At 43.7% G+C, this 23,846-nt stretch overlaps 3 protein-coding genes across 5 annotated transcripts; 2 read left to right on the top strand and 1 right to left on the bottom strand.

Annotated features, from left to right (window-relative positions):
* Window positions 1-1,424: 1,424 nt before the first annotated feature.
* LOC141020545 (uncharacterized) lies at window positions 1,425-5,134 on the top strand. The gene is made up of 4 exons (XM_073508517.1): window positions 1,425-3,890; window positions 4,161-4,391; window positions 4,465-4,754; window positions 4,852-5,134. The coding sequence occupies exon 1, from the start codon at window positions 1,509-1,511 to the stop codon at window positions 3,690-3,692; it is 2,184 nt and encodes a 727-aa protein (XP_073364618.1). The 5' UTR covers window positions 1,425-1,508; the 3' UTR covers window positions 3,693-3,890; window positions 4,161-4,391; window positions 4,465-4,754; window positions 4,852-5,134.
* A 799-nt stretch (window positions 5,135-5,933) lies between these two features.
* LOC109771468 (transcription factor EMB1444) lies at window positions 5,934-10,801 on the top strand. 2 transcript variants are annotated; one of them, XM_073508518.1, is made up of 11 exons: window positions 5,934-6,066; window positions 6,451-6,922; window positions 7,125-7,322; window positions 7,407-7,485; window positions 7,575-7,616; window positions 7,731-7,790; window positions 8,130-9,371; window positions 9,471-9,548; window positions 10,095-10,205; window positions 10,298-10,423; window positions 10,512-10,801. In XM_073508518.1, the coding sequence occupies exons 2-11, from the start codon at window positions 6,831-6,833 to the stop codon at window positions 10,575-10,577; spliced, it is 2,094 nt and encodes a 697-aa protein (XP_073364619.1). In that variant the 5' UTR covers window positions 5,934-6,066; window positions 6,451-6,830; the 3' UTR covers window positions 10,578-10,801. The 2 variants fall into 2 exon arrangements, with proteins under 2 accessions (XP_073364619.1, XP_020185749.1); XM_020330160.4 differs by having other exon boundaries at window positions 8,124-9,371.
* Window positions 10,802-14,488: 3,687 nt separating this feature from the next.
* On the bottom strand, window positions 14,489-23,590 carry LOC109771467 (BTB/POZ and MATH domain-containing protein 3). Of its 2 annotated transcripts, XM_020330159.3 has the most exons (5): window positions 23,438-23,570; window positions 22,984-23,361; window positions 22,101-22,449; window positions 21,402-21,678; window positions 14,489-15,183 (listed from the first exon to the last, which is right to left on the bottom strand). In XM_020330159.3, the coding sequence occupies exons 2-5, from the start codon at window positions 23,349-23,351 to the stop codon at window positions 14,987-14,989; spliced, it is 1,191 nt and encodes a 396-aa protein (XP_020185748.1). In that variant the 5' UTR covers window positions 23,352-23,361; window positions 23,438-23,570; the 3' UTR covers window positions 14,489-14,986. The 2 variants fall into 2 exon arrangements, with proteins under 2 accessions (XP_020185748.1, XP_020185747.1); XM_020330158.4 differs by having other exon boundaries at window positions 22,984-23,590.
* Between the last annotated feature and the right edge of the window lie 256 nt (window positions 23,591-23,846).

Raw genomic sequence — 23,846 nt, 5'->3', positions numbered from 1 at the left:
GGATTCCACGTGCTCCATGCTACTCGGGTCAAAGCGTAAGCTAGTGATGCTTTCGGCTACTCACTTCTAGCCTCTTTGATATCCCTACTTGTTTCTAGCTCATGTTCACACACACGCGCGCGCACACACACACACATTGTTTGAAAGGATAAGATCCTTCTCGTCGTGCTAAACTCCCTACTAATCTTTCGGCCTCTCTGATCTTCCTAGTTGTTTCTAGGCTATGCTACCATTTGCTCCTCTACCACCCTGAATTTGGTTCATGCTCCACCGCTGCAAATGGGATGCCCCAAGATAAAGCCATGAGTGAAGCAAGGCACATAGAGCTGATAGAAATTAGGAGGCCCTCAAATTACAAAATACCGCATAAAAGGGAGAATAAGAAATCCTAAAAGGGACTTGTGTACACACACTATCTCTCTCTCATGCATGAGGGGACAAGGGCAATTTTTAAGAAGGTAGAGGGGTTGTTATAACCTTAATGGGATATGCTGGATGCCATAGGATTATCCCCTTTTGGAGTTATGATCACACCCTTAGGTTAGAGGAAAAGCAAGTGTACGCTTGTAGAACACCCAATGTCATATGCCATGTGTATTCCCCAACTATCTCCCTGTAAATAGAGGATCTCCTGTCGATTGGAGAGGGGGGCAACATTGGGCGCTTACTCAAAGCACCTACAAATCTACTGTTTCGGCATTACCCAACAACAGATGTGTCTCGTTTAGCAAGTATGACAACTAGACAATGAGGAACTTCCATTGTAATTACTATTGCAAATGAATAAGTATTTTGTAGCAGTTTTTAGTTTCAATAGCAATTTTAAGTTTCAATAGCATATTTGTATATTGGTAGTTAAAGTTGGCCGCCTTCGGCCCATCGGTGCCTCAAATGGCTAAGTTATGGATTGAAAAACAAGTTCTTCCGAGATTGTATTATGCGAGGAGTTCTTGTATCAGAATTCCCTATTCTTCGCTCATAGCAAATAATAAATACTCTTTTGGTACAAATCGCATACTCCTTCCCCATTAAGTTTGGCCATTTAGGTTTTTGTCTCGTTCTTTCTCTTGTCTGGTACCACATCGCACCAGGCCGGTAGCTAATCTCTGGGATGGCTATTTTAGATTTTTTAGGTACAAGTTGAGAGTTTATCCATTAGTTTTCTTTTCCTCGTTTATAGATTGGTTTTTTCCTACATTTTTTGTTTTTATATAGTTTTCTGTTTGATTTTATTTCTTTTTTCCCATTTCTTTTATCATTTTTTCTAATTCATGAATATTTTTAAATCCATAAAAAGGTTAAAATTCACCAACAGCTTTTTTTTACGAATTCATGTGTTTTAAAGAAACCTGAATAGTTCCTATAATTCATGAAGATATTTAAAATTAATAATTGTTAACGTAGGCTTTCAAGTCCAGCCCAGTAGACATTGACATGCAGCAGCATCAGAAACTCGGAAGAGCAGTGTCAGCCGTTGCCGTGCGCGCGCGCGAATTCGATATCGGCGAATGCCAGGCGAAGCCGCCGCTTTGACGGCCCCGGCGTACGGCGCTCTGATCCACCGCCTCGCCTCCACCGGCCGCGTCGATGCCGTCCACGCCGCCCTCGCCTCCGCGCGCTCGGCCCTCGCCCCCGCCTCCCTCCACCCGCTCTACGTCGCCTCCATACGCGCCTTCGCCCGGGCCGGCCGCCTCCAGGCCGCCGTCGACGCCTTCGAGCGCATGGACCTCTTCGCCTGCCCGCCCCAAGCCCCCGCCTATAACGCCATCATGGACGCTCTCGTCCACGCCCACCACCACCACCAGGCCCACAAGGTCTACGTCAGGATGCTCGCCGCCGGCCTTGTCCCCGACCTTCACACCCACACCATCCGCCTCCGCTCCTTCTGCCTCACCGCCCGCCCGCATATTGCTCTCAGATTCCTGCGCACTCTGCCAGACCGTGGATGCCATGCCAGACCCGTCGCATACTGCACCGTCGTGTCTGGACTCTATGCGCACGGCCACCCCCACGACGCACGTCGCCTGTTCGATGAAATGCTCCAGGGACCGGTGTTCCCTGATACTGCCACTTTTAACAAGGTCCTGCATGATCTTTGCAAGAAAGGGGATATCTCTGAGGCTGCCGCACTTCTCGCCAAGGTTCTCAAGCGAGGGATGTCTGTGAACCGGTTCACCTACAATATTTGGATCAGGGGGCTCTGCGAATGTGGGAGGTTGGTCCAAGCCGTTGCACTTGTAAAAGAGATGGACGACTACATCACACCAGACGTTGTGACCTACAACACGCTCATCCGTGGCCTTTGTAAGGGCTACAGAGCCCAGGAGGCTGCACACTACCTTCGTAGGATGATAAACCGGGGCTGCATGCCAGATGATTTCACCTATAACACCATTATTGATGGGTACTGCAAGATGGGAATGATGCAAGAAGCTACCGAGCTCCTTAAGGATGCTGTCTTTAAAGGTTTTGTACCGGACCGGGTCACATATTGCTCCTTGATCAATGGCCTATGTGCCGAGGGTGATATCGAGAGGGCGCTGGAGCTGTTTAATGAGGCTCAAGCAAAAGAACTGAAACCTGATCTGGTAGTGTACAATTCTCTTATCAAGGGACTCTGTCGCCAGGGGCTCATCTTGCAGGCCTTGCAGGTCATGAATGAGATGTCCGAGGATGGCTGTCATCCTGACATTTGGACATACAACATTGTTATCAACGGGCTATGCAAAATGGGGAATATTTCGGATGCCACAGTTGTGATGAACGATGCCATTTTGAAAGGATACCTTCCTGATGTGTTCACCTTCAACACATTGATTGATGGGTACTGCAAGAGGTTGAAGCTGGACGGTGCTCTTCAGCTTGTTGAAAGGATGTGGACATATGGCATCACCCCTGATGCTATCACATACAATTCGGTCCTTAATGGTCTCTGCAAGTCTGGGAAGGCCAATGAAGTTAACGAAACATTCAAAGAGATGACACTTAAAGGATGTCGCCCAAACACTATTACCTACAACATAATGATAGAGAATTTCTGCAAGTCCAATAAATTGGAAGAGGCCTCTGGGCTGATAGTGAGGATGAGTCAAGAAGGACTAGCTCCTGATGCAGTTAGCTTCAACACACTTATTCATGGATTTTGTAGGAATGGTGAGATTGAGGGAGCGTACATACTTTTTCAAAAATTGGAGGAAAAGGGGTACTCCACAACAGCTGATACATTTAATATCCTAATTGGCGCATATTGCAGTCAGCTGAACGTGCAAATGGCTGAAAGTATTTTTGAGAAGATGGTCCAGAAGGGATATAGACCTGATTCGTATACTTATCGCGTCCTAATTGATGGATCATGCAAGACTGCAAGTGTTGACCGCGCATACAAGCATCTCGTGGAAATGATAAATGGGGGTTTCACTCCATCAATGGCTACTTTTGGCCGTGTAATAAATACACTCGCCGTGAACCATCAGATTACGGAAGCTGTGGGCGTTATTCGTGTCATGGTTAGAATTGGAGTTGTTCCCGAGGTTGTAGATACCATCTTGAGTGCTGATAAGAAGAAGATAGCTGCACCAAAGATACTTGTTGAGGACTTGATGAAGAAGGGTCACATTAGTTACCCTACTTATGAAGTACTGCATGAAGGAGTGAGAGATAACAAACTAAATAGAAAACAGGAACAGAATTAATATATTTAGCATGGTTGCCTCACAACATCAGTCATTCACTCAACCACAAGAAGTACTTGTTTGAGAGAAACCACAAGTGCTTATGTCATTAGGTCCGCAAAATCTTGGATGCAACAAACTTTATCACCTCAAGATTATACTTTCATATTTCTGCTCAGAATAGGGAGATCATCTGTTCTTAGATGCAAGAATACAAAGGTCTGTGGTAAATCTCTATGCTTCACACTTCTTGTATTAAGAGTTCCCTGCATTAAGTTTCAATCTGCTTCACGTTAAAAGTTTAGTGGTGTGGGACATTAAACATATATGGGATTTCATCCTTGCTACTCATATTTTAAAGTATTGTCCTGGAAAAAATTTAGATGCCGCACCATCTCTGAGGTAGAAGATGGCTCCTAAACTTGCTTCCTCATTGCCGGTTGTTGTCTTCTGGGACTACTAACTAGTGGATTTGTATTACATGTCCAGATGGAGAACCGTGCTAGTAGAAGTAAGTGCTGTTGTGTGCTTTGTTTATTCGCCAACAAGAACTGTGTTTTCCCTGCAACTGGAAATGTTTCAAGTCTGTCATCCCTCCAAAGAAGATTAAAGTGGTCTAAGTATCAAGGTCCTTCTAGGTGGAGATACATGGAAATAAAAATCTTCAATGGTCTGCGGAAATATCCCTAAGAAGCATCTATAATCTTTGGTGAGAGAATGGTGAGCCTACTTCAACTGTTATTGGACTTCTCTTAAAAATTATGAATTGCCCTGATTCATATTTAATTTCCAGCTAACTTTGCTCAAAAAGTCAAAGAGCTGAGGATTAACAAACAAGCTACAAACAATTTCTTCTAGTTATAGTTTTCTTCCAAGGTTCTAGCATGGCTCTATACATATAGGTGCAAGCTTGAAACTTGACTGATATTTAATTTTGAGGTGGTAAAATCTCGCCAGGATGTAGCACTTGGTTTGCAAGTTTGGAACTGATTAACTGAGTAGTTCTTACAGTTGAACACTGTGCTCATTTTGTCGAATCAACAGCAGGACAGTGCCTATTTCCTCGTAGCTGGAACCGAGGAGGTGTGTATAACTGGCTATTAGCCTTGATGACTGTACATGTATAGTTTTTACACTCGCTCATAACAAAATGACTCATAGTTCATTATTAAACTTGCAGGTTTGGTGCAATGTCTATTCCAGGAACTAGAATTTTCCTTGTTAGCTTCCAGCTGCACCTGTAACTTTGTAAATTTGTACTGAAAGGCCTATTATGTGGCATCACGCTTAAATTCATTCCGGGTCTGGAAGAAGAGTAAATTATGGAAGTAAAATACCATGAGAAATCTGAGTGCATGCCCATCTACTTGCTGCTAGTTTTGGTTGACTCTTGACAGAAAGAAGTTGTGGCTGACTTGAGAAGGCATTCAAGAGCTGCCTGAGTTATGATTTGATAAAAGGAGATAATGTAGGGAAATGATATTGGCATCAGATAATATAATTATCCTCCAGTTGAAGTATTCTACGACTGGACCAACTGAACCACAAGTATGGAATAAAAATAAACAACACATATGCAGACAGAGAGCGGTTTCCATTTCTTTATTTAGACGTTTTCTAAAACTGATCGGCAGGTTGCATCCCCTTTGGCCGTGCTGGATCCTTATCAGCTTATGTCATCACGATATACAGGAAAGCGATACCAAATATAGGCCTTTTCAATCAAAATCAGGACTAGGTACTACTGATACATCATGGAGTGTTTATTTTTTCCCCTACCTTGTTGTATTGTTCTGTGTTTTATTCGATGTCGTATGGCGGTGCAGTTGCTTCTTATTGTATGTCATGTTTGGTGATGGAAGAAGTTGACTCATTCTGCAAAAGGAAAATCACAAACCAATATAGAACGTTTTGACTTATCACAGGGTTAGCTGGATTCCAGTACCTACCAACTCCTTGTTTTAAGCTTAACGTTAGTGCTAACTCGTTTTCCTGCCACGTTGCCTTGGGTCTTCAACTTGAATTAGTATATTCATATCCTGATGCTGATATGATATGATATGCCTTCCACTCTGCACGAGCAGTTCTATGTTTTTTTTATAGAAAGCAGTTCTATTTTTCTGGGGCACATTGTTGATTGTTCAACTTTTGTACTAACTGCAAATTCTACTACACCAGAGAATATAGTACTAGTATTTTGGTAGATCGTATTCCGTATTATTTTTATTTTAACTAATAACAGGACAGCTGGTGGCTGAAAGGGTTCTGTCCCTTGAAAATTATATAAGTGGAGTTGATAAGAGGCCCGCCTCAAACTCTTAAAGGCACCTGCTTGTTTGGCACCACCTCTCATCTGTTTGTCGTTTGCTTACTTCTACGGATTCATCATATTCCAGTAAGGTCCAGGTCTCATAAAAACCTCTGCTAGCTAGAATCAAATCAACTCTTTTCTTGGCGACCTTTTTGTGATTTCTTGTACATCAAGAGGGGAGCGTTCTTCTTGGTGAAGCCTCCCCCTCTTTTTTTTTCTCCATTCCTTTGTCTTTAGGGACATGCCAATTAACTGTAAGAAGTACGAACTTGGTTAGCTTCCATATCTCATGATCCACATGTTTAGATATGTACTAGTTAGAGAGCATAAGCAGATCATCTATTTTCCCAATGGACATTTCTTCACTCTTATATTTCTCCTACGTTTCTCGAAGTAACTATTCATGATTTCTGAACCAAAAACCTGCAGCAGACTCTCAAGTGGGAAACCTCATGTTCTTGTGTTCAGGTCTTTAGGAGCTGCCATCAAGATGTTGCCGCTTGAACATAAGCCCGGGCACTGAGTTTTTTGGATGGCAGTGACCTGCAGAACCTCCAAGATATCTGCCTTCCGTGGTTGCAATTCTTGTGGGTCCTACTTTTAATCTCGCAAGTGCTTCAAAGGGAAGGCCTGCACAGCAAGGGAGTAGTGAGGGAGGCAGAGTTATGGGAGTTGTGCTTCTAGATTTCTCTCACAAATTGATCAAACGACGAGCTTGTCTACGGTGGAAGCAAGCAGGCCGCGCATCTTACCGTTGCAGCTAGCCCCTCTGTATTTTCTGGCAGCTTGCTCCCAGTCTGCAACTTCTCTTTGCTGTGTTTGTTGCATGAGGTTTGAGCTGTGAGCACATGGGGTTCAACACAGAATCGTTGCGAGGCTTGTGTTCTGATGGTCTATGGAAGTATGCAGTATTTTGGTCAATCAAAAGCGAGAAGCACGGGTAAGTCGTACTGTTTGTTCTCTTGATTTTTTGCTTATCTGTAGGACAGTAGTACTGAACCAACTTGGTGCGTCAAATGTAACAGGACTAAAATATTCTTATCATATAAAGTATATACCATCTAAAATTTGCAACTGTTAGTCTTATTTGTCGTTAATCACTATCACTCTTTCAGTTGCATCATTTGTAAATTAACTTTCAGCATCTTGACTTGGGAGGATGGCTACGTCGACAAGATGACCAAAAACACGAGAGATCATTACGGGGACCCAGCTGATAGTGACAACCAGATAATAACACTTACTTGGTCTAACGATGGCCAATATCAAAGCTATCCATTTTGCCCCATCGAGGCAGCATTGCTGCGCATGTCTAGTCATTCGTATTCTCTTGGAGAAGAGTAAGCATGATTGCGCGTTGTTCAACTTCTTATAATCAACGTCACATAAACTGTTTGATTCTCTAATAATTTCAACTTCAACAGAATTATTGGTAAAGTGGCCATTATGGGACGACATTGCTGGATTTCTTCCAGTGATCTTCGTTCAACTTTGGTGTACAAGGTGAACTAAATTTACGTTTTTCGTTCCACACCACAACTCTGGAACTTGCATAGCACTTTAAGTGATTTCACAAATTTTACTTTTTTCAGTATCACGAAGACTGGCAGTTTCAATTTGCAGCAGGAATTAAAGTACGACCCACTTATTTTCACTTCAGTTGTCCTCTCCAACAATGTATGTCTGTGTTCAACCAGCAAATGCAAACTTGCATGGCTAACGTGGCAATTCTTGTTTCTTATATGTAGACAGTTCTACTTGTACCAGTGATTCCTTATGGGGTTCTTCACCTGGGATCTTTATGTATGGTATGTTCAGTTGTTATTATTGTACCCACATGTTTCCTAAATGCATTAGTGCATTTATCATATTTAAGTAAGAGAATCAACATGATTTAGAGTTTTTACGGGTTCCAGTTCCAGTTCCATTTCTAGAATGAAACCAAGGTGGTTCTGTACCTCCCCAGCAGCATTGTCTAGGGAATTCACACTATTGCTGCATAATCAGCATATTGTGTGCAAAAACAACATCAGTTGCTCAGACTTGATGTGCAACAATCTTCACACAGAATATATTGAGGCTCTTCCTTCACAAGGTCTCTATCTCTTACTTGTGACTAATCAGTGTAAAAAATTCTCAAGCCTCAGGTTTTGGAAAGTTCAGCACTGGCGACACACATGAAGGACCTGTTCTATAAGATTTACAACCCCTCAATTCCTCATAATCCTTCAGCCACAGGGTTCGGCTACTCAAATTCTTTGAAAAAACCTGCTGCAGATGTATCGGTGGATCCCGCAGATGTTCTGGCCCATGACTTATTTGATGTGATCAACAATTCTGCTCAGCTATTTACCATTGAACACCTTAGTCTACCACATCCCTTCACTCCGTCCGAGTTTCCAATGTTAGAAGATGTCATTACAGGAGCGTACAATGTTGGTCTAACAACTTGCTCAGATGAAACCTTCGATGCCAATGAGAGTGATCTGTGGACCAATGTTAATGAAGCACCATCTGAACTCACTCACTGCAAGACATTGGTCAACCCGGATATGACAAACCTCTCATTTATGGATAAGTTGATCAATTCCAACAGCAAACTGAGTTGCACATCAGTAATTAACATACAAGATGCGGATTATAATAATATTGATGATTTTATCCTGGCATATATGGCACAAGAATATCAGGAGCACACATGTGGCAGCACTACAGTTTTAAATGATGATGTTGTAACATCAAATTCTTCAATTCACTCAAAGATGCACAAAGATCTTGAAGCAATTCCCAAGGAAGATCTTGAGAGCTTCATGTGGCATGGTAGATTGAAACAACAAGAGTCTACAAGCCACTCTCTCCTTCAAGCGAATGGAAATAAAGCATATTCTTACTCACACCTCGAGACCAATGATTATGCTGAATTCTTAGTGGATGCTATAACCAACCAGGTTGGTGATATCCCAAACAGTTACTCGTATCACTTGACTGATTCTTCGACTTCAAGCGAAACACAAATACAGAGAGAAGATCATGCACTGAGGTTTGATTCTTCGACTTCATGTGAAACACAAATACAGAGAGAAGATCATGCACTGAGTTTGGAGGAATCGACAATCCCAGATCCCTCTGGTGGTCGAGAATTTTCACCTACCTCAGTCAAAGAAGGCTTCATGACTTCCAAAATGACTGTTTCGCTCCCAAAGGGAATCAACAGGACCATGACTGAAGAATGCGTGGGTCATACAATTCAAGACATGCACAGGGAAATTTCAGTTGAAATAAAGCATGAAGGCGGAAAAAAGGAACTGCACAGACCAAGACCGAGAGACAGGCAACTGATTCAAGACAGGATGAAGGAGTTGAGGGAGCTCATTCCAAATGCATCAAAGGTCTGTCTTGTGAGTTCTAATATTTGATGTATCTCCTTTTCAATTGTGTTTGTTTGCAAATAAAAAGTGCATTGATTGTATCTTCTTGCAAAAAAACAGTGCAGCATTGATGCTCTCCTGGACAAAACAATAACACAAATGTTGTTCCTCCAAAGTGTGTCTGAGAAAGCTGAGAAGGTGGGCTTCTTCAAATTTGTGTGTGATATTGAAAATTCAGAAACCAACTATTTGCAGAAATCGTGTGATATGAATTATAATGCTCATCGAATTCGTTTTCATATCATAGCGAATACTCATCATAGGACTCTGTTACTTCCCAGCAGGCTACCTAAAGATCTGGCCGTTTGTCTAGAAAAAAATTAGAGTGACCTTAGGGGTGGTAATAGAGTTTGAGAATTTAAACCTTTTTTTCTTGGACTTGGATCTGTATGCTACTATATTTAAACAAGCGTGCAGTATCCTGTCTTCATTTCCTGAGATACTCCCTCTGTTCACTTTTATAAGACCTTGAAGACATTTCAGACAATGTACAAAACAGCCCATTTTGAGTTGTCTGAAATGACTTACAAAAGTGAACGGAGGGAGTAGTAATTATTCATTTTCTTAATCTATAAACCACAATGTGCTTCTGCCTGATTTTTTGCACCATACTTTTCCACATGTAAGTTTTTAAGAGATAGTGTGGTGGCCGAATAACAAGTGAATACCATGTCACTGAAGCAGCTTCAGAACAAAACAAGAAATGAGAAGTTCGGTAACGAGGCCAAGAAGAAACTGGAAAACTGCCCGCTGAGAGTGGAAGAGCTCGAGGAACCTGGTCATCTTCTCATTGAGGTCACCATATAACGCTGCAGGCACTAGTTTTCATCATTGCATTTGTAACCGTGTCCATGTTACCTGAACCATAGAAATCATTTTGTGCCCAGATATTGTGCAAGGAGTATGACGTCTTTTTTGAGACTGCGCATCTGTTCAAGGGCCTTGAGGTCAGCATACTGAAGGGAGAGCTGGAGCATCGTTCTGACCAGCTCTGGGCTCGCTTTGTTGTTGAGGTACGTATCATAGTTCCCTGGTAGCTTGAATGTCTGCGACCAGTCACGTACGTTTCCAAGAATCTCATATCTGGTGGCGTGTTCGCAGGCTTCCAAATGTTCAAACCAGATGCAGATTCTTTGCCCACTGATGCACCTGTTGCAGAGGAGATGATTCCATTGTCGCGTGTTCAGACAAGTGCCGCCTTGCAGCTAGTCCAGTTCCCATTTCAATAAGAGTGTGCAGTGGAACAACATTATTCATTGCAGACATCTGTTTCCTTCTCTGAGATTTATGGCAACCCAGAGTTGCTTATGCTGTTACAGAATATACTTTGATCACAGGACTGTGAAATGCTATGGTGTGAAAGGAATGCATTGTGTACCAGAAGTTCATCATATGAAAGATGACTATAAACTACCCCCTCTGTTCCATAATGTAAGACGTTTTTTGACACTATATTATGGGACGGAGGGAGTACTTGTTCATTCGATTTTAAAAAAAAATTGCGGGGGCATTCAATTTCAAGACAACCAACCTAGAAACCATTCATTCATGGACGTGACCTTCCTGGAGGCGACGCCAAGGACATTGGGATCGGACGGAAGGGTCTGTAGGTGAGGGGTGGGGGTGTGCTGCCTCCCTTTCGGTGGAGCGGTGTTTCTTTATACATATTCTTGGTGGCGGCTCTTGGCGGCATGGAGCAGCGGAGGCTTGGCGTCAGATGTGTGGTGACGGACACGCGCAGGAGGTCGACGCTGTCTGGCGTCGTGGTGGCGTCGGCGGCAGCGAGACCGGGCAAGGCCGTTGCAACAATACAGCTCTCTGAAGATGGATAAGTGGTAGGTGGTTGTGGTGGCCTCATACTCGGCAGGCGGCCTGGTTGAGGAGCACGCCGGATTGGTGGGTGCCCATACCCGGCAGGCGTCCAGGTTGGGACCTCAGGTCTTAGATGTTAGGTTTGGCTGCGAGGTCTGTTTGGTATTAGGCCCAGACCATCAGCGCCCCTTCATCAGTTAGATAGGAGTAGCGACAGAGGTTGCGAAGATGGTGGCTTTGGTCTTACTGTTATACGACTTTGTAAGGTTTTATGCTAATAATTAATAAAATTGGCCGTATGCATTGATCAGATGCAGAGGCCGGGGGTATTCTTCTTTTTCTAAAAAAAATTCATGGACGTGACAACGAGTGCATGTTTGCTCGCTAGCGCGGATGAGCAGACCCCTCAAAAAGGAAAGTACCAGGCGTCTATAACGTTTGTCCTCACGTGGTTTCCAAATCCGAAATCATCTGGCCCCTTGTTTTCTAGTTCTAGCGTCTATAACAGAAAAATGATTCCATTGCCCTCGGTCTAGTTTGTGTAATTTCTTTGTGTAACACATATTAGGAAATTGCATGCAAAAAACGATGCATGACGTGCAAATGATTTGGTTTTGAATATTTTTAACGAAAGCTGTGGCTTTTGAATTGAACATCGGAATCAAAATAAGGACGGCGCGGTGATGGCACGGATTCATCTAGAGTCTTTCTGAGAGCGATGGACCGAATAAAAAATGAAAAATACTTTTTTTATATACTTGACTACAGCTGGCTGATAACGCGCGGTTTTCAACCAGTTTTCAGACGCGTGCATTTGGCTTCAACAAGTGTTCCTACAAAGCTACGTGCTCCCGTCACTACCGATGGTCTTCTCCACCTCTCCACCGTTTATCCCTATTCTCACACGAAGCATACTACACCCTCCTTCCGCTCTCCTCCCACCACCTTCAGACGATCGGTTGCGTAACGTAGCAGCGATTGCTGCAAGGCAGGGGAGCGGATCATTGTTGATGCCGAAGTTGAGTTATGAAGCATAGATTACTACAAGACCTGGGCAGCGCCGTTGCTGTAGGCTGCCAGGAGCTACATGGGCCGCGACGAGTTGCCATGCCCAACTAGCATCATGCACCTCCCCAAGCAATCTCGAGGATAGAGCCAGTGGCCGCCGCTGCAAGACAGGGCAATGGTGTTGCAACCACTACTATGGTGCAAGGTGGTGTTGCTGTGAGCGGCGCCAGCCGGTGATGTTGCAGTGCTTTGAGCATGCTTCAATGCTGCGAGGCTGTCCAGATGTTGGAATCGCTACTGCGAGGTCGTCGGAGTTGTCGCGATTGGTGACGTTGTGGCAAGCCGGTGTTGTGAGGGCGTCATCATGCTATGAGCCGATACTGCGAGGACCACCATGCTATTGGGCATAAGGCCGACCCTCGGGACGAAGCACTCGGTGCCACTACAAGCTGGCACCTGAGGGGATCGACACATTTTTTGCTACAACCGCACCAAGTTGGATGCACGATGTTGCAGCAATGGCTGCCACAAGAGGGCTGCTGCATCGGGAACACACAAACCACGAGATGGGAGGAACCATGTGCTGCACAAGCTTTGCTAGGAGGAAGCGAAAGCAGAACGAAAACATGAGAGGGCCAGGCAGGCCAGGCACTGCATATCTGACGGCAATTAGGGCGGTTGTTTTTTGGCCCGCTACAGGCAGATGACACCTATAGAGCCCGCTATTAAATACTCCCTTCGTCCCATAATATAGAGCGTTTATATTAGGAAAACGTTTATAGCCGGCAGTCCGGCCAAGTCTTCGGCCGGACGCGCGTTCTACGTTCGATCGGGTAGAATCCTGCGACCACACGTGCCCTCATGTAAGTTGACTTATCGCCTAGGCCCACCACCAACCATTCCTTTTTGCTTTTTTTTCTCTCTCTGGTGATCGTTGTCATCTATCCTCTCGTTCTCTTCTTCCTCTCCTTCTTTTTTCTCTCTCCTGCGCAGGAGACGACAAGGCACAGGTCGACGTCCATTTTTTGTTGGAACCAGCTTGTGGTGGATCTGGAACCTCAGGGAAACGGCGATGCTCCCGTGCTGCAACGGCAGCACCTGCAGAGCTGCAAAGGGCGGTGCCCTATGCTATAATCGTTGACGCAAAAAGCTACATCCAGTACACAAAAAGGCTTCAACCAAACATTGGCAAACAGGAAAAGCTACAGCCGTTGAAAGAAAAGCTTCAACCAGAGATTCAAGAAATCTACAGCCGACCACTACTGAAGTTTTGCTAAGTTAGTCTTTTTTCTGAAACGGGCGTTAAATTTTCCTGGAACCAGCCAACTTTTCTGCTTCAACTGGTTAATGGAGGTTTTGTTTGCTTGGTTTCTTTTGCTCGGACACGACCATGGGTGCTGGAATTGGTGTCACTGGCGCAACGGGATGTTGCAACCAGCCATGGGGATTGCTGGAACCGGTGTCCACGTTTGCTGGAACAGGCTTCATTTCATCGGGTCCTAGAACGGTGAGGGTTATGGCGAATGGCAGACGAACGTCGGCAGGGAGCTGAGCTGCAAGCGAGGGATGGCAGAGCTGCAATCATTAATGGGGCAGGAGCTGCAACCAGAGATAGCGGTAGAGCTGCATCCATGTGTGACAAAGATGCAACCGGCATACAACGACTCCTGGCACGAGCGAGGACTCGGACGATTTTTGCTACAACCAAGGGCACCTTTTGCTGCAACCACCGATGTGTTTTGCTACCTTGATGGTGACAAGCGCTACCGGCGATGCATATGTCGGCAGCGAGGCTGTGAGCGGCACCCGCAAGGCTGCGAACAAGAGGGGCATCCTCAAGCAGGGGCTCAAGGAAGTGGACGGCGGTGCTAAGCGTTCGCGCAAGGGTGGGAGAAGGAGGAAGGGCAAGTGGATCTGACAGCGAGGCGAGAGCTCAGGTTTTTCAGGGCGAATCTGATGGTCGGGGGCGAGCGCATCGCACGGACGCACGGCGACCGGCCCAAATTTCAGCCGGTCCGCCGACGCCTAGTACTGGCCTTTATATTATGGGACAGAGGGATTATTTTAGAACCATTGGCAGACTAAACGAAACAAAGCGATAAAAAAATAAACCTCAAGACGGTTAAGCTTCATGCACTGACCAGCACAAATACATCAATCTTTAAATAAATTACAAAAGACGAAACTTAAACTTAAGACCTTAAGCTCTAATATCATGTTAAGCTTCATGCACTAACAACGCAACCAAAAGTCCAAACTGATGAAAAAAGCTATGCAATACATGTATACACTTCAACACCATGCACCCATGTCCCCAAATTACATACATCAAACTGAGGAAAACCAACCGGAGGCCCCAAAAAATCCCCAAAGGGAGGAAAATCGATTTGTACATAGTATAGAAGCTTACCTTATTAGATTCATTCATTTCGAAAACAACCATCTTGGAAAGCAGTGGAATCCGGCATTACTTATTACTCCCTCCCTAAAGAAATATAAGAGCGTAAAGATCACTATTTTAATGATCTAAACGCTCTTATATTTCTTTGCGGAGGGAGTACCTAAATACGGCATACAATATGTCAATGAACAGGCAGAGTTGCAACTAACGCCACAGAAAGCCGTCAATGCTGGAGATTATTCACAAGTTGCTCTCATCCAAATCAAAGTTCCTGTCACAGAGCACTTGACATAACTCCAGCCATAGTAAAATTCATGGGAGACAGCAAAAAGCTACATTAGTTGACAGCCTCCGCCTAAACCCTCCTGCGGGTGCGCCTGTCACTAGCCTCAACGCTTTCAACGGGATTCACATCTTCGTTGATACAAACTCCCCTTTTCCGGTTAACAGATGCAGGATCATCATCCACTACTGCAACGGTTGCTAACAAATCAGACAGCAAGGATGGGCAAGTCTCCTCCAGGTAATTAAACCCTTCTGTCTCCATCACAGCTGCACAACAAAACCAAACAGCTCAAGGTGACAACTCCACCAGGCAAATTACATAGCTTCTTATAACAACAAAACAAATGTTCTAAAAGGATTCTAAATGGTGAAAATTCCGTTGGACACCAAACAGCAGGGAAGTCCCAACGGTAGCTAAAATTTCCATGAAAAGGCATCATATGTTTGCAAAAGGCAAAGCTAATACCACAAACCTAACATTGGGAGGTTACTGGAACTGAAGGTACTAAACGAGCATCAGCTGCTCAAAATTAACATGAAGGCATTTGGCAAATTAATGGGGATAACAGCATTATGCTGCTGAAGGTTTGCCTTCTCCTTCACTGGATGCGGTAATGCTCCCACATTTCTTATCTTGAAATAGGTAAAATACTCCTCCGTCCCATAATATAAGATGTTATTACAACCAGTATATGAGTATATTGGTTGTAATAACATCTTATATCATACTACCTCCATTCCTAAATACTAAGACGTTGGGGCAGTTTAATAGGAATGGAGGCAGTATATTGGTTGTAATAACATCTTATATTTATAGGACGGAGTACATTATAAGGAGTAGAAGTTGGAAATGGTCAATTACGACTTGCTTTTTTATTTTCTTTCAGTTTCCTTTTTGAAACCAGCAACAGCTTCCTCTCTGTTGCTAAAGAATACAGTTCCAGAACTAGAAAGAAATAACACATTCTTGTTCAACCCTACAGTTTACAAGAATGTCATCTGATAAAGATTTCAAGTTACAAACCATAATTCCATGCACAAAGACAATATTAGTATCATCAAGCCATGATTTTGATAGCAAAAGCATCTGAAATAGTAGCATGTTCATGCTACTGTTTCAGGGAATCATCATGAACAAAGAAAAATGAGGAAGAATAATAATACATATATTATAGCAGGTAAAGTAGAAAAATAATTATCATCCAGTAAGCATTCAAAGAGGCCAGCCAAACAAACCACTGGGGGATACGGGAAGAGTAAACAGTGATGACTAACAGAAAGACAAGGATGGAAATTCTTATGTAGAAATTTGAAATGTGGACATCAGCGAGCATTATTAATTTGCTTGAGTGGCAACGGACCGCACCTCAATGACTAAAAACACAGATGCCATGCACATGAGAGCATGTGCCTCATGGACCCACCCAGCGGCGGAGCTATGTTGATTGCTGGAGGGGCCGTGCCCCCCCCCCCCCCCCCCCAAGCCTAGATTAAATTACGTGAAGATTTTTTTGAGGGAGGTCAGATTAGGAAAAGCATAAGCTTTTGCCCCCCCCCCAAACATCCCTATTTTATGTTTAGCCCCCCCCCCCCCCCCCCAAGACTTCTTGCGTACCTCCGCCAGTGCACCCACCCACCGACCGAGGCACTGACACATTAAAACCAATAAGCCCGAGAGAAGGGGCGAGCACTTGGCATGTCCATGTAGGATTATAACAGTGCTTAGCGACGAAGAAAAAACGCGTGCGGGTCTGCGCGTTCCTCTGCTTGCTGATTTGGCATGCGTCACTTCTCTACTCGTCAATCCGGTGGAGAGATTGGGCTGGTGCGCATGTGGGCCATTTGTTTAGTTGGTCCCATATGTAATAGGCGTTTGATTGCTGCATGAGGATTGGGTTGAAAATAGAAGCTTAGGAGCTAAGAAAAGAGTTTTCTTCTGTACGCGCGCAACCCAAACCCTCACACCGCCGCCACGCTCGCGTTCCTCTTTCCCAACCTTGCGCTACTGCGATGCACCGTCACTACATCTCCTTGGCAGCACCCGACGGGAAGAGCTTCAGCCACCGCTCATGTCGCCCCTGCGAACCTGCCTCCTCCTTTGGAGCTGTTGCAACTTGTAACTGGACGACCGCGAGCCGCCGTCATCCTACAGTATATGGCGATGCAATAATGGAAAGATCCTCTCGGTGAGCCCACCCCCTCTCGTTTGGCCACCTGATTTTTGGTTCTCGTGCTCCCTGTTCCTCTGTTTTGTTCTATTATACTCCATGCGAATGTTCTGTCTCATTTTTGGTGCTTGGTCCGTTGAAAATACCAGCTCAAGAAAGCATCCATAAATACTTCCACGGGGAAAAGCTTGACCTTAACAAATACTCCCTCCGTCCCAAAATAAGTGTCTCAACTTTGTACTAACTTTAGTAGAAAGTTGTACTAAAGTTGGGACACTTATTTTGGGACAGAGGGAGCAGCCTAGCAGAGTGGAGTGCAAGGAAGATCTCCCTACAAGGTATGCAGCTGTTTTATTTGTTTTCAGCTCATTTGGTGGTCCTTTGATGGGTTCCAACCTTCCAATTTGATAGATGGGAGGTCATGGGGACTTCTGCCCGTGCATCTCGAAATGAATTTACAGGTGATCAATCCATGGACATAAAGTGTTTGTCAAATTGCTTGCAAGGATGATCAGGATTTTACACCATTTGCTTACTGTCATAATATTTAAACTGCTGTTAATCTTCTAGAATGTTGTTTGTTATTCCTTTCAGCCATGAAGTAGACACTTTTTATGTGTTTTCGACATTAGGTGCATATCACTTTTGATGTGTTGGTATTAGAATGAAACAGACTTGCATTTTCAGTTTGCGTCTACACTTTATCAAAGTTAGTTCATGTTAATACATGTCAGCTTGGAATGATCTGCCTTTTATAGCCTCTCTAATGCTTATGGTTTTGAAGTACACATCGCTGCACAGTTATTAACCTATGATTCATATAGAACTTAATAAATTGCAGAGTTATGCTTCCATAATTCCATAAGATATTGAAGTTAAAAGTTTGGCTTCTATTTAATGAGCAGGTTCTCTTAGAAAAACGACGGCTGAAGGTAATCAACAGCTACAAATTTCTTCTAGCTCCGCAATGCTAGGTTGCGGTTCAAGCCTTCAAGGTTTTCGCTACTGCTCCCATCTTCGGTGCTAAGGTGATATCTCAAACTACTAGATTTGAAAATTATGTTCCATTTTCACCAGGATTAGGTTATCTTAATAGCATGAAGTGTTATCATTTGAATAGGAGAACAAATGTGAGTATTGCTACGTCATACATCGTGATTTCTGTTTTCATCAATCCAGCTGTTATTGTTATCTCTTTGTAGCTTCATATATAAATGAGTGTTGACATGGTCATTTTACAGAGTGAATAAAAAATGGTAGGTCAGTAGAAGCATAACTTGTGAAGGGGAGCCTTGGTGCAGCGGTGATGTTGATGCCTTGTGACCATGAGGTCACGGGTTTGAGTCCTGGAAACAGCCTCTTGCAGAAATGCAGGGAAAGGCTGCGTACAATAGACCCAAAGTGGTTGGACCCTTCCCCGGACCCTGCGGGAAAGGCTGCGTACAATAGACACAAAGTGGTCAGACCCTTCCCCGGACCCTGTGCAAGCGGAGCTACGTGCACCGGGCTGCCGTTTTAGTAGAAGCTTAGCTTAACTTGTGACCGAGTGCCTTCAGAAGTTCTTTTCATTGTAGTAAATGTTTATGGGCCTGTCTTAGGGTGGTAGAAATATATCGGTGAAAGTAGGGGGTATTTTGCGTTGCCTTTAACCCGTAGCCTCATACAGAAAATAGTCCCATTGTCACACTGCGACAACTATAAACTCCACATATACGGTTTGCATGCTAAAAGTGTTATTACCATGTGAAGAACATCATAGATTGACGCTTATATTTGCTGTTTTCTGCTATGGACACTTGAGTGTCTTGCAGCTGCTAGCCATGGCTAATGCGGCATTGCTTTCACCACCATGATATTAAGTGTTACCTTGTGTAGACTAAGCCTTTTCTTCCTACTGAAATCCTATATATACTCAAGTAGTTGATCCCCACTACTCTATTTATCTCAACGTGCACACATGCCACCTCATCAAGGCCCACCTTAATATGCATGTGAAAGATTTCTCTTATTAATTGATCCCCACTGCTATTTATCTCAGCATGCAAACATGCCACTTCATCAAAGGCCCACCATCACAAGCATGGCAAAAAATCCATTATATTATGCTACTTCTATTCAATACTCCCTCTGTGAAGAAATATTTAGTGATCTAAACGCTCTTATGTTTCTTTACAGAGGGAGTAAATATTTTTAACTAATAACTATACAATAATCAAACACAATATATAACATGTACTTTTAGTTTTAGATCATATGTTATTATTCCAAATATTCATGATGTTTACTCATGTTCATACAACCAAATTTCAGTAAAATATGTTTTACCCAATACCCGCAGCAACATGCGGTTAACAACTACTAGTTGATATATGTTCCAATGCCTTGGTCAATGGGAGCAGGCAGCAGTACCAGATGGTGTGGTGATGGTTATGTTTCAGTGTTTTTTCTTTCACATTTTGAGGCATGTATTGATGGTACATGAGATTGGCTGACCTCCACGTGTGTATTATTATTATTATTAGATATTGCAGATTTGTGAAGCTGTTATATCAAGGGTCTCATTTGCTGTTGAATTCTCTGAAGAATTATATGGAAGGTTTGTACATGACTTCCAATTCATATTCACAGTTTAGTCTTTCCCAACACTAACACTTTTCTGAAATTATTTTAGGCTGCTTTGGTGGTGAGGAGACTGAAAGTAGTATTCCATTTTCACAAAGCAAGTCAGCACTACCTGTTTCTGAGTTGCAACGGGGAGGGACGAGGGGCGAGGTGGGACATATATTGCTGTAGGAAGCAGAACTTCCATGGCTTATCCAGAAGGATTTCGTGCATGAGTTGCTTTTATTTACATATAGCTTGTGTAAACAAATAAGCGGTAAGCCTAAGATCCCACATAGTGAACTTCAGACCTTGTAATGATTTTGTGTCACATGTAGCTTCCTCCACGTTAGCTTCCCTTTTTGGATTACTTCTTACCCGCAACTAATGGACTGCTCACTCAATTATGCTCTACGGGTGACTCATCAGGTGTGCTACTACTTATAATGTATATGAGTTTCTATAATATACTATATGTATGGGTAACCCAATGACCTGATCTGTGTTCATTGGCTCAACAATCTCAGCTATTGACACATCATGATTTTCATGTACTCCCTCCGTTTCTTTTTGCTCCGTGTATTAGATTTGTCTAAAGTCAAACTTTGTAAAGATTGACCAAATTTATATTAAAAAATATCAACATCTACAATACCAAATAAATATAATATGAAAATATATTTCATGATGGATCTAATGATATTGATTTTGTAGCGTGAATGTTAATAATTTTTTGTATAAACTTTGTCAAACTTTGGAGATTTGACTTCAGAAAAATCTAATACACGGAGTAAAAAGAAACGGAGGGCTCACATACTGTCGATGGCTGACATCGATATCACCTGCTAACACAAGCTGATGTTCATCTATCCATGCCTGACATCTCGTATGACTGTACACTAACTAATCATGTGCTTAGCTTCACTTCCTTAATGATGCATATGAATGCCCACATGTTACGCCACACACCAAACAAGCCAGCTGAATGGGCACAAGCAAGCATAGCACCGCACATGAACATCTCAGGATGCGGGCGTGTGCGAACATTTGGCTTAAAGAACTCAAAACTATGGGTTTTCAGCATTAGTGGTTTGAATTGCAAGATCTCTGAAATTTTCAAAGCAACTGCTACTTAAAGGAAGTGCAAGTCCTTGAGAACAATATCAACTCTACAAGAAAATGAAAATGAAAACAAGAAGAGTGTTTTACCAATCCTACTATATTCTCAACAATCTAACGCCCTCATATAGGACTGTTAAGCATTTGCGCTTTTTGCAATCATTCCATAGTATCGTCACCATTTTGCTAGTGAACACACATGCGTATGTTGCAACTTGCAGCAAGAAAAATGTGCCAGGACCCAAAATTTGTGTGGTATTCAAAACTCGTGGAATATTGTAGTTAACATGAACCAAATGGTTATAATATGTCACAGATATTATATCACTACTCGAACCGACATTTCCAAATACTCGAACCGACATTTCCAAATATCACTACTCGAACCGACATTTCCAAATACCCAAAAAAGGCAGCCACTTTATCCTAATAGCAATAGAAGGAAATACTCTCTGTGTTAGCATGTATATCTAGTTATGTACTCGTGAACTTCTAACGGAGTACTATAATACTGGGTGGATACAGATAAACAGAAGACAACACGCTGTCTTCTATCAACAGAAGGATGCAAATATATTCTAGAGAATAAAGGCATACCTCCCAGATTTTGTCGAACAGCAGTGAATTTTAGACAGGCAGACTTGAGCTGAGCACAGTGGTGCTGTTCAGCTAGGGCTAAGGTTGTCGCTACTGTTTCAGAAGTGAGTTCATCACATAACTTTGCCTCACATAGGATTCTTAACCGGTCCAACCCATATCTATCAGCTGCTGCCAACAGATGTTGTGTTACCGCAGTAGATGTCCACATTGAGAAAGACCCAGCTACTTCATGAATACTAGGAAGCTCATCAGAATATATGAAATTGACCATTGCCTGCATTGGAAGAGAAGTTGTAACATTATATTACCATAAGGGGGTCTTTCACTAAGTAATAATTTTGCAAGGATTTCCTTCTTTTTCTCAAGGTTGGATATTAGGCAAGCCAGCAAAAGTTTAGTAATCCAAAATGGACTCAGATTGGTTCTAACACAAACAATTGAACTAGATTGTTCATACTAGACAAGATCAAACATGCTTACTTTACGGGGATTAACTTATTTATTCTGCTGGGAATTAAATTACAAGTACACACAGCATGTGTGTTAATCAACAGAGAGCAGAGAGAAAACACTCACAAATGAGTAAAAAAGATTCTAAAAATGTAAATTATGACTGAAAACACCCTAAAAAGGAGGAACTGAGATTCCCTAACAAAAACATACTAAAAATAGGTGCAGTCTGCATGTAACAATTACCTTGAAGACGATAGGTTCAACATCCTCCACAACAACTCTGTCCATGTCAGGTTTACCAATAGGTCCAAAGAATTGGGCTTTGAACACCGGGGAGCGAGCGGCAAGAATCCATTTATGTGCCTGGACTTTCTCATCACCTACTTCAAAAGTTATGTCACAGCCAATGTGGAGTTCGAAGAGCTCCTTGAAGCAACGGCCAATATCCGATGGGGGAACATTAATCTGGATATTCTTTGGTGTTTCGAGACGGTTCTTGACGACACCTACTGTGCAGTTCATTACTAGGCAATCATCCTTTAAAAAATCTGATGCTTCTAACTGTGTCCTTCTGTAGAATCTCTTGTAACCCCTGAAAAGAATCAATCACCTTGAGCTGCCATTACAAAATGAAAAAGAGTAATGCAGGTACACAGAAAAAGAGAATATGACAAGGAGGGGAGAGCACATTACAATCAGTAAGGGAGGATAATAAGAAGTAACGGATAAGAAAAAATAAACCTCATTCATTTGAAACGAAATACCATTTGACCATTTCCTACATAAGAATATGGCAATACGAAACAGAATGCCAGTCTCTGCAAACCATCAATTCTTGGTTTCTTGTTCCAGGAATTATGCAGTATCTAATGACCAATGCGTTAGTCTCAGCAATATTTGCTTTGCTGCGATTTAATTTAAGCTGTGGCGTTGAAGATATAACATTGTAAGGTATTTTGCCTAACCAATCCGCCTAGAACTAGAGATGTGAAAATCTCAGCAGACAGAAAGTAGCAAACAGTAGTGGCATCCGTTAAATAAATCCAAGGGGGACAAGGCAAATGTAATTGGAAGCAATTTAGGTGGCAAAGAGAGAGTAAATGGTGAGGGAGATGTTCTTAGTTACCACATGGATCCTCTGTACTTGAGGGTGTATGGTCCGGCCTGCATGGATCGGTCGAAATGGGAGTGGACCTTGTGGCGGGCGCGGCCGGACTGGTCGAGGAGGGTGAGCTCGAAGAGGGCGCGGACATCGGTACCCTCGGAGGCGAGGGCGACGAACACGGAGACGTAGCTGGCGTTGTCCTCGTGGTTCTTTCCGTCCGGGTAGAGGTAGACGGCCCAGTCGTAGCCGCCGACGGCGAAGGTGTCACTGGAGAGGTGCCGGCCGGGGCCGATGCCCTTGGCGAGGGAGAAACCCTTGACCGTGTACTGGTGCGATCCCCGCACGGTCTCTGTGACCGACCGCGACCACGACGGCCGCGGCACCGCCATCGCACAAACCCTAGGTACGCGGGATTAGGTTAATCTGGGCAGGCGGGCGGGAGGGGAGGGGAGGGGGCCGTAGGGGGGATTATTACGGTTGGTATCGGCGGTGGGCTGCGGCGACCCGGAGGAGAGAGGAGAGGACAGCCGAGCTGCGCCGCGCCACCTGATTCCGGGGAGAAGCCCCGTCGATGGCGATGACGACGACTCGACGAAGGAATGGGGAAATGAAGGTGCGACGTATAGCTAGACTGGTATATAGCGATACAAGTGGCCAAAATCACTGTTTCAACATTCAGTAATAGCCCGACTTTCCCCTCCTCCCGGGCTGCTCGCGCGGCCTGTTTGTTTGGGGGAGTTGGAGCTAGGGAATGGGAGTTTAAGGTGGTTGGGACCTCTTGATTGGTTCATGGACTTGGGAATTAACAAGGGAAGGGGAAGGAGAATTAGGAGGCCCAACTCCCATCGATCTCTTCCGCGGGGACCCTGGTAATTCCGCGAAGG

Source organism: Aegilops tauschii, chromosome 2, assembly GCF_002575655.3.
Source record: "Aegilops tauschii subsp. strangulata cultivar AL8/78 chromosome 2, Aet v6.0, whole genome shotgun sequence".
In the NCBI taxonomy this organism is placed as follows: domain Eukaryota; kingdom Viridiplantae; phylum Streptophyta; class Magnoliopsida; order Poales; family Poaceae; genus Aegilops; species Aegilops tauschii.
The sequence above is the reverse complement of the archived record's forward strand: the minus strand, read 5'-3'. Positions and strand labels throughout refer to the sequence as shown.